General features: G+C 45.4%; 1 protein-coding gene across 2 annotated transcripts in view; it reads right to left on the reverse strand.

Annotated features, from left to right (window-relative positions):
* Positions 1 to 3,915: 3,915 nt before the first annotated feature.
* The window catches only part of HLF (HLF transcription factor, PAR bZIP family member), a 52,495-nt gene continuing 38,978 nt past the window's right edge, over positions 3,916 to 17,432 (reverse strand). The window contains exons 3-4 of one of the 2 annotated variants that reach the window (XM_032320217.1): positions 11,180 to 11,400; positions 3,916 to 6,251 (exon numbers count right to left, since the gene is read on the reverse strand). In XM_032320217.1, coding sequence (XP_032176108.1) covers positions 6,036 to 6,251; positions 11,180 to 11,400 — 437 coding nt within the window. In that variant the 3' untranslated portion in view covers positions 3,916 to 6,035. Of the gene's footprint in view, positions 6,255 to 11,179; positions 11,401 to 17,432 lie in introns of both variants that reach the window. The other variant, XM_032320216.1, reaches the window with a different exon arrangement.

Raw genomic sequence — 17,432 nt, forward strand, 5'->3', positions numbered from 1 at the left:
CCAGATACAAAATCGGTCGCACAAACAGAATCTTAAGGTCATTGCGCCTACTCCCCTGAGAGAGGAGAAAGGTGTTTGATCGTGAAAGTAGAAGGCGCCTGGGTGGCTCAGTCAAGTGTCTGCCTTCAGCTCAGGTCCTGATCCCAGGGTCCTGGGGTGGAGTCCCACATCAGGCTCCCTGCTCAGTAGGGAGTCTGCTTCTCTCTCTTCCCTTCTCCTCTGCTCGTGATCTCTCTCTCTATCTCAAATAAAATCTTAAAAAGAAAGAAAGAAAGAGTAGAGCTGAACCCTCACGTGTAACTGCCTGATCTAAATGGGAAGCTGCCACAGAGTGGATGGATACCGACCGCCCTATGCACAAAGCTATGATCCCTTAGGGTTGTCAGAACATGAAGCCCCATCCATGTAGCCCCCCTCATTCCCACACCTCCAGCCACCTGCTCCTTCTTCTGAACAGGAGAATTGTTTTCTGTCCTCTTTGAAGGAACAACAAATCTAAGAGAGTGAATTGGAAAAATTCCTCCCAGCCCACAGTCCCCTCCCTGGGCCCCCAGGGCAGATCTTTGTTGAGGGCCAATGGTGTGTATTATAAAATCATCCCTGCAACCCTCAGAGGGGAAAATTACACCTTCATCTCACAGATGAGGACATTAAGGTTAAAAAATGCTTTGTGCTATGCAAGGTCATACACCTGCTAAGTGACAGATTTGACTCACCGAGCTCCTCACCACAGAGTCCCCTTCTCTCGTGCCCAAGATGCTGAGCTCCTTGGCCGGGGCTGCAGCCCATGCGGTGCTGGTGTTTGGAGCTTCCCAGAGGAGTGTGGTGGGCTGCAGGGCCGGCTGCCACCGCGCTGCGTCAGCCCTGCTAGAAGGCCATAAGTGGGGGTTTTCATTCCATCTCGTGTCACAGATTCCTTGGGGGGAGTACGGGAAGCTGTGGCTCTCCCCTATAGAAAAACAGGTTTATACGCAAAAAGTTGCATACAATTTTAGGTAGTTATGGAAATTTTGAAGCTTCTGCCTGGATCCCCCAAGAGTCACGAACTCAGATTAAGGTCAAGTCTGCGAATCCTTGCTTCCAGCTCCTTGGCCACACATGGGAGTTAGCTGGAAGCCCTTAAACAATTCATTTTCTTCCTACTGACTCAGAATTGCTGGATCTGTAGTCCTGGGGTATGTTCCCAGTCAATTTGTATACATCCAACCACGACTGGTTTTGGGGAAGCAGCTCTCTACTGATGCCCATCCAATGGGCCAGAATTCATTTCTGTCACCTCTGGCTATATAATGTTAGACAAGTTGCTTAACCTTCTCTTTTCTCTGGGAGAAACAATAATAATATTATTATAATATTATCTGGGAACAACAATAATAATATCTGGGAACAACAATAATAACCCCCATCTCACAGAGTTGATATGGGATTAAATCAAATATGCCACGTAAGTGTTTATCATAGTGCCTGGCACAGAAGTACTGAATAAATAGTAATGCATCACTGATGACATGGTATTATTATTTATCATCAATGTAATTAATCTCTATAAATGGTCTCTTGGTGAAAGGATTGAGAACAGAGTCTAATTTCTAGTAGACTATCAACAAAAATACATGAAAGAAAGGAAAAAATTCAAAGTTTATTAAGCATTAATAAAAGACAGTTAAAGGTTTGGGCTTAGCAGCATAAACACCACCAATATCATGGTGTAACAATTAAACTGGCCTCATGTGAATTTTTACCTGTTTAACAGATGCGGTCTTTGTGGTGTTGCCAGAAGGATAATGGTTATGGTTACTCTTAGGTTTGGTAAGGTGCTCCCAAATTAAAGATTTATGATTTGACTTAAATATTTACACACACACACTCTCTCCTCTACCCATACACACACTTGGCCCACTGCAAAATGTACTGACTTCAGTTGCCAAGTCCAATTCAGTCAAGATCTAGGATAAGGCTTTGCTCATTTTTGAAGTGACATTATTAATTGTAGAGAAAAGCAGGAAGAGACCACAGCCTCTCCAGGGAGCCCCAGGAGCCTTGGCAGGAAGCTGGCACACTGGGAACAGAAGAGGCTGACCACATACACAGTCTCCCATCACCTGCAGCTTGCTGACCCCGGGTTAAATCCCAGCCTCTGCACTCCACTCAGGTAAGCAGGCCAAGTCAGCCTGCCTTGGGATTGCTCTGATGAACTCTGCTAAAATTTGAGTTTTCCTAAAAGGAACATTAAGGGGAAAATTAGATAAAATATCAGAAAAAAATAAGCATAACTCTGCATATTACAGAATGCCCATTATTTTATGTGCTGGGTAGGGGGATGGAGGAAAGGGGCTCCACCTAGAATTCTTTTTGACTCTTCCAAAATCAGACCCAAGACCTTTCAAATGCACCTTTAGAATTATTGTGTGTTTTATGTGGCTCCTGGGTGGCTCAGGCCGTTAAACGTCTGCCTTCGGCTCAGGTCACGATCCCAGGGTCCTGCTCAGCAGGGAGTCGGCTTCTCCCTCTGACCCTCCTCCCTCTCATGCTCTCTCTCTCACTCACTCTCTCTCTCTTTCAAATAAATAAGACCTTTAAGAAAAAAGAATTATTGTGTGTTCCCTCACAAAACCCGTAATGACTCACTGGAGGAAACTGTGGGTTACCTTAGTACAGCTCCCCCCCAGATCCCATTCACACTCTCCTGGAACCAACAGTCATTCTGCATTGAGGAATGGCTTCACACAGGCCTGTCGCACTGGAAGATGAAAGGCCCATCACAGTCTTGCCCACTGGGTGTTTTGGATGGTCTGAAGGCGGCCACTGTCTCAAAAGGAGGAAACAATCAATATACAGCCCTCCCACCCCGTCCCTATAGCCTCAAGTGGCAGGAGAAGCAGGCCAGGCCAGGTTGATTAGTTTTTGCCTTCCGCTGCAAGTCTAGTCCACAGAAAGGACAGCGTGACCTTGTCAGGAAGTCCTGGGCCGCTCCTTCCAAATTGTGTCTAAATGATGTTGGCATAATATGATTTGGATTCATTTTTAATGGCTGAGTAATTAATCTCTGAAAGATGCTTATGATGAAAAGGTGAAAAATGACAACAGGATTTTTAATAGCTGCAGTCTGCAGAACTCATTTGACCCTGGTTGATCTGAGTCGTTCCAGATCAGGCCATGGCTTCCCACGTCATTTAGCAGAACTGCCTTATTTACTAGTTAACTGCCCTAGACAGAAAGCAGGGAGTCCAGGAATGAGTGTTCACGTGTGTGTGGTGACAATGACCTACATAGAAGGCCTGCGTACAGACTCCAAAGTTTCTTAAATTTTAAGATGAGGTAGGTTTTCTGAAACCTTTCCCAGCACACCAAAGGAGGAGTTTTATTATGATCTTTGTGTTTCTTCCGCGATCGTTTGATACAAACCACCTAATTCCAAGACGCCCAGTGCTCAAATGTAGTTTTCTCAGCTACCACTTCACTGGGCAGTGAACTTAGATGGTCCACAGTGCATTGCTTCTCCACTTAAAGATACTGCTGGTCTGTGTTTTAGTAACGACTGCCTCTTAATAATCTCTGGGCTGTTGGTCTTTTTACCTCTAAAAACGCCAACTTTGTGCATCCACCCGTGTCTCTTACCGAAAACCACTTACTCGGTTCTGCTGGAGAACTTGGCTGAAGGTCTTATTTATTTTACTAGTTGTATACCCGAACCAAGCATTTTGATTCTAAGGCTCTCCCACATCAGTTGTCAGCTGTGGCCTGGGACGAAATGAATACCTTGGAATTCATAGGAATGAATTCGTAGGAATAAATTCGTAGGAATATCTTGCTGGTCAGGTTTCCCAAGATGAGGACACTGTGACAGAAGCTCTGCTGCTAGACTGACCAGGAGACCACCAGGTCATTAAAGAATTAGATACTCTGGAGGCAGGAGACTAGAAAATCCCATTGATGAAAGGGTGTTTTAATCTAGCACAAATTGTTTCTTTGCAATAACAGCAGAATCTCTTGACATTACACAACTTTGTGAAACAAAAGAACAATCATCTTTGAAGTCAAAACACCTATCAAATTAGAAACCATACACTTAACACCGATATCAACCTTATATTGCATAAGACGCACGTGCCCACAGAGGAGAACAGAATTGTTTGGGGTGCTTGCAGTGATATTTCATTCCAGGAATTCATAACTTTGAAGTGAACATTTTCGTGACAGATGCTTTTCCTAAAAAAACACTGTATCATCCAATAAATATTTGACTAACATCCACTTTGTGCTTTTGGGTGACGTTAACTTCTTTCTGAGACCTAATAGGAAACAAGAAAGAACCTTCCATATTTTAGAGCGAGATTCGTCACACCAAGCTTCGATACTGTCATAAAATTTTAATTTAAAGCAAAAAACATGCTGATGTATCAGTGATAGGCTTAAAATATTAAAGACTTCAAAAACCCCCAAGCTCTTCTTCTCTGTACAACATTGATGAATATATATCTTTGCTATATAATTTTAAAACATGGAATAGTTTTCCTTTTCTCTTTGCTATATATAATATATGTCTTCCAAAATACATTGTCAGTATTTATATCTGAAAAATACTGTACAAAAAAGAACTTCCTATAATTACTCTGTATAAACATTAAACAATTTAATAATCTCTCCTTTTGGTCTATAGTAAACATTTAAATTGATTGGATTAACCACAGTTTGTGACAACACCCTCCTCTTCTGAGATACACCAGTGTCTTTTACATTCATTTTTCAGAAGTCCACTTTATAAGAGCACATACGTTCAAAAAGCAAACAGAAAATAAGAAACAAAAGCTCCAGAATCATTAATTTATGAAGCATTCAAAAACGACACCACTAGGAAAAAGGGTCTTACAAAACATCAACTTATTAACTTAATTAACTGATTTTTAAAAACAGCAAGGTATAATTCACAAAAATATATATATTACAAAAAATGGGGAAAACTGAATCTTAAGTAATTGTTTCGAGTATCAAGAGGGATATGGAAAAAGGCAACTAGAAAAGGGGGAGGGTCGGGGATGGGGGAGGGGAGAAAACAAAACCAGACAGATCAATGTCAAAAGCTGTTCCAAGATGCAGTTGTTTTTGGCTCCTACACTGATAAGTTAACCCCTCGTTCTGAGACCTGGCATTTCCCTCTGCTTCCCTGTCCTGGGGATGTTCTGGGCATGCTCAAATGCATTACTGTAATTTTCGTGTTGTAAAAGACAGTGAAATTCTTAGGTAGGGAACATATCCTATGCCCACTAGTAATACTCAGGCAGCATGCTCTAGCGTACAGTAGGATTATTGCTTTAGGTACAGACAGTGCAAAAACACACTCTGTGTTCTAGAATAGTATTCTTACTTATCTGGGGTTGGTAGAATTAAAAGGAAACTTAGTAGATAGCAGTAAGTAAATATGGGATCTAGTAAATCTAAACAGCACTTTAAATTTGAAGACAATTATCACCAAAACTGAAAATATGAGGAAAGCAACCTATAACTGAGAGAGACAGCTGCAGTGTAGTGCTACGTGATTTTTGTGCACCTTATTAGCATGGTAACTTACAGATTAAACAGAAACAAGAGCTCGTAGGCTTGACAACTGAGATCTACTAGTTTACCAGGACCCTGCTTGATGAAGCCCAGCAGACGGTCCTGGAAGAGTAGGCGGGAGTCACCCGGGAGCGACTCTGGAAGGGGGAGGAGTGGAGGAGGAGGGAGGGGCAGGAGACCCCACGGGTGTGTGTGTGTCAGGGGGTGTCTCCTCAGTCCAGTAAAAACACGGCACCTTTCTTTTTCGGAACTGAAAGACGACGAGAGGGCTACCTTAACATGGCAAGTGCAAAGGCACGCGCGCGCGCCTTGGACCACACGGGAGCACAAGCACGCGCGCACGTACACCAGAACGTGAGTCAGTTGTGTTTACGCCTCCGGTAAAGTGCTGATGTCAGAAAGGTTGCTTCAGGTGTGGTGCTATCGGGCGGGAAACACATTGTCCATCTCTTCGGAAGCCAGCCCACAAAACCGCCAGCCTACAGGGGCCCGTGCCGGGCCTCGTACTTGGCCAGTATGTTCTTGCATTTGCCCAGCTCCTTCCGCAAGTCAGCCACCTCCTGGCGCAGGGCCGAGTTCTCCTTCTCCAGGAAGGACGCCCGGATTGCGATCTGGTTCTCCTTCAGCCTCCGGGCGTCGCGGGAGCGCTTGGCTGCCATGTTGTTCTTCCTGCGCCGGGCCCAGTACTTGTCGTCCTGCTCATTAGTCACAGGGGGAAGGAAACAAGACGTTAGATTTCAGCCGCGGGCGGGTTCAGGGTGGTGCCCGGGCACCAGGGACCCAACCTCTCACCTCGCGTCTCCTTCCGGGACCGTCTGTGCGAATCTGACTGCGAGGCTGTGAGCCCAGCTTCCCTCCCGCATCAAGAACGCACCTGTCACGGTGCGTCCCTCCTTCCTCTCTGCCCGAATATGTGCCCGATGAGGGGGGCCCCATAGGTTGCATGAAAGCAAGCAGCTCAACTTCACACGCTAAACTACCTTCAGATCTCTCTGTGTTCTTTGGTGAAAATGTTATTTTAAGAACCCTTTCCTTCCATGGGTGCTCCAATGCTTGTTGGTAGAAGTCCACAGGATACTGTTGCAAGGCGACTTGGCAATGTCTATCAACTATTGAAATGCACAGCCACTGACAGAGCATCTCCTCTTCTAGGATCTCGGCCTCCGCCCATCTGCATGCGTGTGCACACAGACAAGGGCAGAGAATTTTTACTGTGGCATTGTTTCTAATAGAGCTGGGGGGGAAACTAATCAGTAGGAGATTTAATAAGTACATGACGGTGGAGTCATACAAAAGGATACTCGGCAGCTGTTAACAAATAATGATCCAGCTGAACTCAAAAGATGTTCATGATAAACCACGACGTGGGTGGAAACCAATGCAATTTGCTGATAAATATGTATGGCCTCATCCCACTTTGGTTAAAAAATCACAGTATTGTATATTCATAGAAAGAGGCCCGGAAGGATTTATACCAAGCTCTTGAAAGCGGTGCCTCTACAAGGGGAATTGGAGGAGGGATGCCAAGGAGAGAGGTCGGAGCTTTCACCTTTTCTATCTTTCCCATGTATGTCTTGGTAATTAGAAACAAATTAAAAAAACAACAAGAAACCAAAAACGTCCAGCTACCACTGATCAGTGTGCTCATATTGGTGGCTAGCATTTAAATAATTCACTCTGATTTCCTGTTTAACTCTTCTCTAGGCCTTACTTTGCCTCGGTACTACTTAAGTGTGCATCGTGACCCTTCCTGCTCTTCACTGCTCCATCCGCCGAAAGAAAGGAAAACTTGCTGAGGAAGACTAAGAAATGTAAATCTTCTTCTTCTTTTTTTTTTTTTTTAAGATTTTTATTTATTTATTTGACAAACAGAGATCACAAGTAGCAGAGAGGCAGGCAGAGAGAGAGAGGAGGAAGCAGGCTCCCTGCTGAGCAGAGAGCCCGATGCGGGACTCGATCCCAGGACCCTGAGATCATGACCTGAGCCAAAAGGCAGAGGCTTTAACCCACTGAGCCACCCAGGCGCCCTGTAAATCTTCTTTTAGGAATCACCAATTCAACTATGGTGCCAGCCGGCGTGTTTTGCAACCCTTTCTCTTCAAGGACTTGCGACAGCAGACCCCTCCATCCTAGCTCGGCCAGTCCTTCCAGTTACGCAGCTACAGGTCACCCAGAATAAGTGGGGTGAGGACAGTTCTTACCCTCCCCCAGGACTGCAAGGGGCAGTTGGCTTTGGGGAGGTCACATGGGTTGGGACCGAGGCTGCAAGGAAGGGCCAAGGCCAGTGGAGAAACCTCATGCCGGTCCATTACCCCGGGCAAACGTGTGTGCCCCGCCCCGAGACAGGAAGCGTGAGAGAGGGCGCGTGCGCAGGCACCTTCCGCCCGCCACTCAGTCCGGTACCGGTATCTCAGTTATAAAGCTCTCCCAGCCTTCTACCTGTTTCATAATAATATGTAACAAAGTGAAAAAGTGATCTTCCCAGTAGCTGGCACTAGCATCCTTCTTTTAGAGAAGAAGGCTGTGCTCTGGAGAATAGCTGGGTAAGTCAGCCCGGGGCAGGTGTGCCGCCGCCACTGTCGTCTGTGCTTCCGAAAAGGGGCAGGGGACTGAAGGAAGCGGGGAGAGGCCCGGCCAGCTGCATGGGGTGAGTTGGGAGGAGCCGAAAGAGAGTCAAATGCCTCCAGAGAGGTAGGAGGACCTGATGGCAGCTGTTCCGTTCCGTTACTTTGATGGAAGGCCCAATTCCACAACCCCACCACCCCACAGTCTGGGTAAATTTACCACAGTCCATGTTCCTTAAGTGTGTGGTTTCCAAGATCATTCAAAAGAGGAGCTTAGAATGTATCAGAACCTGACCCAGGGGGCCAGGAGCCCAGGAGGTAAAGGAGGACATGAGAACGAGCCCCTGGGAGATGGCAGAGGCTGGGGGCAGGACCGAGGGGAGGGAAGGGGGGTGACTGCCATGGGCCCTGGACTGAAGACGTGTGCGACTGGGTGTCAACGATCAGGGGAATCAGCAGCGGACCTCAGGATAACGACCAACTTTTCTGTCTCTTGGAGCTCTTCTCCCTTCTAAGATGTTTTTAATTCCCAGCCTCGCCTGTCCACATAAGCAGGGGAGCTAGGAAAGGTGGAGAATGGGGACCATTTCAGGTGGAAGGGGAGCTGGGGGGCGGGGTGGAGCGGAGGACGCAGAAGGCAGGAACGAATGATGGACGGAGGACTGCAATGGGCCAGAAAAGCAGCTGGTCCCCCTTTGTTACCATGGAATGGGTGGGGGGAGGGGGAAGCAGGCTACCGAATGGGACTGACAAATCTGGCATTACATTCCTGTCCTCTTCTCCTCTATGCCCAGAGCCGTCTGGCTACCCTCCTGCCACACCCAGTAAGGGCCCGCCCAGTCCTGCCCCATCATCTTCCCGAAGGTCTCGTGTTCCGCACTGCCTCCCTCACGACAAGTCAACGATCCCTTTTTCTTGCCAGACTAGAAGTTCTTTGAGAGTAGGAACAACGGCAGTTCTGGCTCACCTCTCTATATCTCCAGGGCTTGGAACACAGAAGCATTTGAAAAATATTTGTCAAGCAAATGAATGAACAGTTACAAATAGGAAGACGTCAAGATGATTAGACAGATTCCTCAGGTAGGAATCCGAGGACCCACATTGCTTACTTCTCCCCGGAGATGCGTGCTAACCCAAGTGAATGGTTCCAGGGAGGGTTTAGACAGCTGCGAGGAAGACCATTTACGGGCAGGGCCGTTTCGCTTGACTGGCGTGTTCGTGCCATGCTGGGGGCCACAAATACCTCTCCCACCCACTCCAGCTCAGTCCTCTCTGCCAGAAGAACTGCGTTCGTTACAGCTCTGCTTCTCGTTTCCACGTGAGATCACCATCTCTGGCCCTGGAGCTTCCCTCACAACTGAAGATATCCAAGGACACTTGGCAGGAGAACATTCCTGCCTGCTACCCACCTGCCATGGGAAAAGGTCAGGCCCGGCTGTGACAGGAGTGCTATGCATAATTCCAGCACACAGTTTTCCCATGGCTTCTTGGTTGCGAGCGTGACCTGGATTATTCAGTAAGCCTGCTCTTTGCTTTGAACTTGTAAACCTGGAGACCCTGGCAAGTTCTGCCTGCAAGTCAGAGCTACCACTCAGGATCATCCTTCCAAACGCCTCTCTGTTCAAAAGCAGACCCATGCCATATGACTCCCCGGTTAGTTGAAGACAACGAGCTTGAGGACACAGGCAGGATCAGATGGCTAAGATGAGGAAAAGCATCCAGTTCAATGGAGAGACTCAGATGCCAGGACTTGATCGCCTGGCTCTTTCTCCCCTCTTGCTGTCTGACCACCAGTTCCCAGACTCATTTAGATTTCACGGTGTGTCTACTATGAACTTCACTCTTCGGATCCTTAGGGTGACAGCTACTGGTGACAGCCAACATGCTGCAGTGACATTTCTGGAAACCGGCAGACTCAGGGACCAGGCCTTCCACAAACCAGTGGTGTTGACCTCACTTCGCCTCTCTCCCTGCTCCATTTCCTCAACTGCAAAATGGTAATTTTGGTCTAACGAACCTCTGAGGTCCCTTTCAGCCCGACATTCGATGAGTCTGCCTCACTCAAGATAATCTCGGGTCTGTAGATAACAGCAGTGATTTCAATCTGCTGATTTCCTTTTCCCCTAGTGCTCTTTCTAGATAGCGTAAACAGGTCATCTGGTCCTAACTGGTTCTAGGACCACGTCCCGAACTCCCCTGTGCCCAGCCCACAAGTGACTCTCCATCCACACCACAGTTAGTTTTGAGAAATGGGGGATCAGGAGCTAGGAAATGGCTAATTGTGCCTGATTTCAAGGCCTCGAATGCATATAATCCGTCTCTATTGTCCATATGATTGGAAGGAACCATAAACACAAAAAGTTCTAAGCCATGGCTAATCCAAAATGGTTCTATTTTGGGATTAGTGGACATGGCATAGTTTTGGAAAGAATCCTCTTCCCAATTATTATTAAATATGTCCGATTAATTTTGTTTCAAGTTGTATCAGACTTTGTAAGGTAAATCTATTTTCCCTTCTAAAGAATGTGTCCTTTCAATATAGTAGCAAACACCTGGAATTAACCTTTTCTTGAGATAGTCAAGCGATGGAGGGAGATCCTATCTCTGGTTGTTACTCCCTGGGGTCTATAAGGCAAAGGCAGCAATTGGTTATCAATTTCCCTAGGGAAGGTAACCCTTGAAGGACTTTGTGGTCCAGACGTCCTTTGCAAATAATTTCCTTTCTCTTTCCAGCCCTGAAAGATTTTGGTTTGATTTTATTGGGCTTTCACAGGCTTCCCTGCAGATAGTACCAGGTTGGTTTCCTTCATGGGTTGTAAATCTTTCCAACATTTTATTGCTTCTCCTTATTTCTGTGCTATATCAAGACATGAAAGGCATATTTCAGAAGACACCCAGGGAGAAAGCAACTTGCCTAGAGTCACATGCCAAGAAATAGGATAAGAAATCACAAGTTCTTTGTTCACTGGCTTATGTGATCTTCCTGGAGGTCATGCTTTTTATCTGCCTCTTGATCCCACCCTCCATGTGCCCGAGGCTGATGACCGGTTCCAATTTACCTTCAGATCGTCGGGGATGAAGACCTTGCGTGCTTTCTTGATCATGGGCTGTGGCTTCAGTTCCTCCTCTGAGAACTTGCGTTTGCGGGGATCGAACATTTCCTGGCCAGGGATGCTGGAGAGGGCAAGGTCTGCCGGGTCTGGCTCATAACCCACCGGGACCTGGATGGTGTCAGGATCGATGGGACTCGGTGTATTGCGGTTTGCTGGCAACAGCTGACCTGGAAGAAGGCAGGAGCTTTCATTCAGAAACACCACGGGAGCCCCATTAGACAACTACTTCATGAAACTCCAGGAAGAGAGGCAAGAGTCTTCGACTTACTAGATGACTAACATTGCTTATTTTATTCATTTTCGTCATGTTACTAAGAACACAGCAGGCTGGATATGACTTGACTCATGTCAGATCAGGCAAAACAAAGACCCACATGCACGTTTGCAAACTAAATTTTAAAAAATTACATGCATTCATTCTTTCCTATAACACATTCATGAAGCACCAACGATGTGCTTCTGATTTTTACCTTTAAGGCATTCTCCAGGTGAGTCAAGGAATCAGATCCATAAGGAGTCTGTGTGAAGGGACACGAGTACAGTGAAGGGGCGGGGGACAGAAGGAAACCCAACGTGCTTCCAGTGCGTGGGGGACAGTACCTAAGACAAAGGAGGTTTGGGACACTTTCTAGAGGTGACAGGTGTAGCTAAAACGTGAGACAAGTAGTAATTGGCAAAAAAGGTAATCCAGGGACAGAAAGCAGCCGGAGGGCGATCTTTGCAAGGGGCCACCGCAGTGTTGGGTAGCCACAGCACTGGCTCAGGGCGCACGACGGAGTGATGGAGTGGAGAGAGGCACAATGCAGGACGTGCGGGCAGGAGGGTGTGCAGTGGGCATACTGGACCAGGCCCTGAATGCCACCAAAGGATCCTGAGCTCTGAAAGGACAAGCAGAGCTCAAGTTTGGAAAGAGGGCTCAGGCAGCGTGAGGAATGGCCTGAAGGAGGCACAGCTGGAGACGGGAGCTCGGCGTCCAGACTGCTGGGATGACTCCCGCATGCAGCAGCGGGGACAGGGGGAAGAGGACAGGTTCAAGAAGCATTTCACAAATTAGAAAGGACACACCAGGGGAGGACCTGACTTCCACGTGCGGGTTCTGCAGGCCCAACCGCTGAAATGCACAAACGTCGTCCCCCAAATAACGGGATGTGTCCTCCTGATGAAAGTGAACTTAGTAATAGCCCGGGATGTTGACGTGGACGGCTCTGAGTGTTAACTTCTAAGTGCCTCTGAATTTTACAATTGCTCCTTTAACACCCAGGGAATAAACGAGAGGCGACAGCCTGGTGGTGTTTGGCACGCACCCCCCCCCCCCCCCACTGCTAATGGCTGGACAACGTGTGAAACATCCTTCAGGTTTCATTAAAACCTACCCCAGGTCGAAGCACGAAGCCTCTGGCTCCTGTTCTAGCTGAACTGTAAAACCACGCTCATCTGTTTTCTGGAAAGGCCTGGTGGGGAGCCTGCAGAATGAATGTTCGGGGTGACCTTTGAGGTCCTCACTCTGCTTTGAGCTCTCTTTGTATCCTGCTTGCCAAAGAGGAAGAGCTGGGCCCCCGAGGCATTGGCAGAGGACAGAGATTTCTCATTAGCCAAGCTGCCACGCAGCGACGGCTTCTAGAGACTGCTGGGTTCAGTATTGGACGGTGTCAAGCTAGATTTGATCTTGTGTCTCTTGACATTGCCTCAGACAATGAGCCATATCTGAGTCAAATGGGGATTTTATTTTCCCTTTAGACATTCTCTTTGAACTTAGTAACAAAGCTTCCCAAAGCTCTGTCGCTCCTGGCACCGCTGCTCCGCCACCTCCCCCACAACCCAGGCACACGCCCAGGCATATGCACCCTCTCCTACCCTCTGAAAGTATCTCGTAATTAATATTTCCCAAACCTAATTGCTCTAAGTTCCTTCAGAATTCTGTAATGATGCTGTATGACAGTGTTCTCCTTTATTGCTTTATAAACGTGAAGCTTCACACACACACACACACACCCCTCCTCTACTGGACAACAGGGCCTTTCATGTTTTATCTACTTCATGCCCACCCCCCCTCTTTGCTGTGGTACCTACTTTAGAGGTCAGCATTTACAAAGAGTTCTCCTCATTTAACGGGGGCCCTCTGAGACCCTGGGTTCTGACAGTCATTTGTGGACATTCTAACAATAACACTGCACATTCAGGCAGAACCTTTCTTGGCATTCTTTCTCTCCAGCCCTTTCTTCCATGGAAGTAGGTCACGCCTACCTGCAAAATGCAGAAAACCTAACTGGACCATAGACGAGGGCAGTGGCTTCCCCAGGGTCAGATAGCAAACGGCAACAGACCCAAGCGAACCTGAGAAACACAACCAGGTCCTCTTTCTCCCCAAAGATACCCTCGTGCCATCTTGTTCATCTTGTTTTCTAAGGAGTGGACTCTGCTGGACTCACTTTTCTCCCTTTTATCCGAAAACGTCAACGGTGCCGTTGGGTCATGGAAAGGAGGATCTTTATTTCTTTGTCCTACTTTTGTGGATTTTTAAAATTTTTATGGAAGAATTTTCAACCTAAGAATGCATCATTACATAAATTTTGTAAATTACCAAAATGTTCATTGCAAAGTTCCAACAAGTGCAGAAATGGGTCAGGAAGTTCTCCTCTCCGCTGTCCCCAATCCATCTTCCGTCTCTTCCCAGAGGTGACTGCCCTTAACTGCTTGGTGTGAACCTTAGTTTTAACACATAAGTGATTGAACCCAAGGAGGATTATACTACCCACATATCTTAAATTACTTTTTCAATATACCATATACAATTTCCCATGTTAGTACAGACAGAACTACTTTGTTCTTTTTAAAGGGTGAATAGTACTGAGGCACCTGGGTGGCCTTCGGCTCAGGTCATGATTTGAGAGTCCTGGAATTGAGCCCCACACTGGGCTTTCCGCTCAGTGGGGAGTCTGCTTCTCCTTCTTCCTCTGTGATCTCTCTTGCTCACTCTCTCAAAAATAAATAAAAATTTTTTTTGGAAAATTTCAAACATATTTATTTGAGAGAGAGAGAGAGAGAGAAAGCATGTGTGCACCATGTGCAAGAGAGTGACCATGAGTTGGGTAAGGGGCAGAGGGACAAAGAGACTCTCTGCCAAGCCAGGAGCCACTCAGGTGCCCAATAAATAAAAACCATAAAAAAAAAAAAAGGGTGAGTAGTATTTACCTACTCATTCCCAACTGATGGATTTTTAGATGAGTATTTTTGTAGAAGAGAGTCCTAGAAGTGGGGCTGCTCATCCAAAAGGTATGTACATTTTATATTTATAACTGTACTGCTAAACTGTCATAGATACTTACACTTCTTGTACCAACATTTATGAGTGCATTTCTGCACAGTATTAATTTTTAAAATGTTGGTCTGATAGACAAAAATATCACTATAATTTTAATTTGCATTTCCCTTATTACTAGTGAGACCGAACAGCTCAACTATTTTTTATTTTTTAAGATTTTATTTATTTATTTGACAGAGAGAGACACAGCGAGAGAGGGAACACAAGCAGGGGGAGTGGGAGAGGGAGAAGCAGGCTCCCCACTGAGCAGGAAGCCCGATGTGGGGCTCGATCCCAGAACCCTGGAATCATGACCTGAGCTGAAAGTAGACACTTAAAGAAGGAGTCACCCAGGTGCCCCTGAACGTCTCAACTATTTTTTATTTCTTTTGCTACGTACCACCTCTTCCTGTCTTTTGCTCCCTTTTAAATGGATTTTGTTGTATATTCATTTGCAAGAACTCTTTATAGATTGGATATAATCCTTTCATCTGATTTATCTATAGAAATTATTTTCTCCCAGACTATTGTTTGTTTTCTAACTTTGTCGATTTTTCCAGTATTGAAAAGACCTTACATTGTAATGTAGTAATAGCTTGAAATCTTTTCCTTTATGGCTTCTAACTTCTTACCTTCTACCCCCAAATTATATTACATATGCAGACATATGTATACATCTCTATGTGTATATATATGTATTTATATATGTATATTACTCTACACTTTTCTCTATTACAACTATAATGGATTTGTATTTTGAGAGTTGTGAATCACCTAGGATTTAGTTTTGTGTATAAGCAAGGAATTTTGCTTAATGTTTTCTAAATGTCTTAATATAATGGTATCAGTAAGGCTTGATATTTGACAAGGCAAGTTCTGCACCTCTTACTGCTCTTTTTAGAAAGTTTTCTTTGGTATTCTTCCTTTTTGTTTTTTTTTAATAAAGTTTCCTTTTTAATTTTTTAATTATTTATTTATTTTTTAAAGATTTTATTTATTTGACAGAGATCACAAGTAGGCAGAGAGGCAGGCAGAGAGAGAGAAGGAAGCAGGCTCCCTGCTGAGCAGAGAGCCCGATGCGGGGCTTGATTCCAGGACCCTGGGATCATGACCTGAGCTGAGGGCAGAGGCTTAACCCACTGAGCCACCCAGGCATCCCTGAAAAATTTTCTTTGGTATTCTTATACTCTTCAAGGTGCATCCCAGAGTATAACAATTAAGTTATATTTAAAATTATTATTGAGATTTTTGTTGGGTTTTTCTTTTGAGATTTTTTTTTAAAGATTTTAATTTATTTATTTGACACAGAGAGAGAGAGATAGATCATAAGCAGGCAGAGGGGCAGGCAGAGAGGGGGAAGCAGGCTCCCCACCGAACAGAGAGCCCAACTCAGGACTCAATCCCAGGACCCTGAGATCACGACCCGAGCCGAAGGCAGAGGCTCAACCCACTGAGTCACCCAGGTGCCCCTCTTTTGAGATTTTTGAATGAAGACTGCATGAAAGCTATGAGTCAATTTGGAGACAAGTGAGGTTTTCAAAATACTGAGTATACCCATAGTATAACTGTCCATTTTTATTTTTTTGGTCTTTTACTCACATGTAGCAGTTAAGGCTTATAATTTCCTTCACTTTAACTATTTATGTTTATTGCTAGGTATATCTCTTAAACATTTTATAGTAGTTGTTCCTAGTGAAAAATTTCCAGGATACTTCCTAATTGGTTATTGCTGGCGTCGAGGAAACTGCCGGTTTTATTTTTCTTTTTTAAAAGACTTTATTTATTTATTTGAGGGAGAGAGAGAGAGAGCGCACGCACGAGAGAGAGTACAGGAGGGGAGAAGGTCAGAGGGAGAAGCGGACTCCCCACTGAGCTGGGAGCCGGATGCGGGACTCGATCCCAGGACTCCGGGATCATGACCTGAGCCGAAGGCAGTCACCTAACCAACTGAGCCACCCAGGTGTCTGAAACTACTGATTTTAAAATGCTGGGTTTATATACAGCCAGTTTACTCTCTTATTAGTCCTAATTGCTCTAACGTTGCCAACTTGGTTTTCTAAGAGAAAACTAACAATCTTGTCTGCTCCTCTAGGGACAATTGATAATTATTTGATAATTATCCTTTCCATGTTGGTAATTCCTACTTTTACAGAACCTCACTGCATGAGCTAGGCTCTGCAAGACAAGGAGGAGTAACACAAGTAAAGACTAGAGATTGCTGCTTATCCCAGCCTTTAATGGAAAAAGTTTTTAATACTTCCTAGGAAGTGTTCAAGGATGAAGGTTTGTTTTCTAGCGACCTAACAGGTGCAGTCTGACAAACGAGGACAGTTCCAACGTATTATTACTGAGAGTTGTTTTTTTTTGTTTTTGGTTTTTTTTTAAATCAAAAATGGTGCATTACATTTCTTCAAATGCCTTTTTAGAATCTGTTGAGATGATCGTGTGGTTTTCTCCTGTATTTGCTAAGTCTGAGCCCGGGGTTTCTCCAAGGCTTGCTTTGAAAGATCCACCCCATGATCTAGACTACAATTTGCAGGCACACTATTTTCTTCTTTTTAAAAATATCTTGATGAAAAAGTCACTTCCAAAAGAGCCAGGGGGGATTTCTGGAGGAAAGGGTGGAACAAAAGAACTTAAATCTGGAAGAAGATTAGAAATTACCTTCAAACCCAGAACAGGCCTCCACTTTTGTCACAGATTAACTGTGACTAAACCTCCAAATAGTGTAACCGGAGATTGGTGATTTCTTATGTGCTTTAACAAGAAGTAAGCACCTTGTGTTCAATTAGCTGATTGGCTAGAAGTCACCAGTGAATGGGGACAGCAGGATTCTGTGTCCTGGGTCCTGATCTCTTTCCAAGTCAATGGTTTGTTTAATTTATGGTGTCATCAAAG

The sequence above is a fragment of the Mustela erminea genome, chromosome 18, assembly GCF_009829155.1.
Source record: "Mustela erminea isolate mMusErm1 chromosome 18, mMusErm1.Pri, whole genome shotgun sequence".
NCBI classification, from domain to species: domain Eukaryota; kingdom Metazoa; phylum Chordata; class Mammalia; order Carnivora; family Mustelidae; genus Mustela; species Mustela erminea.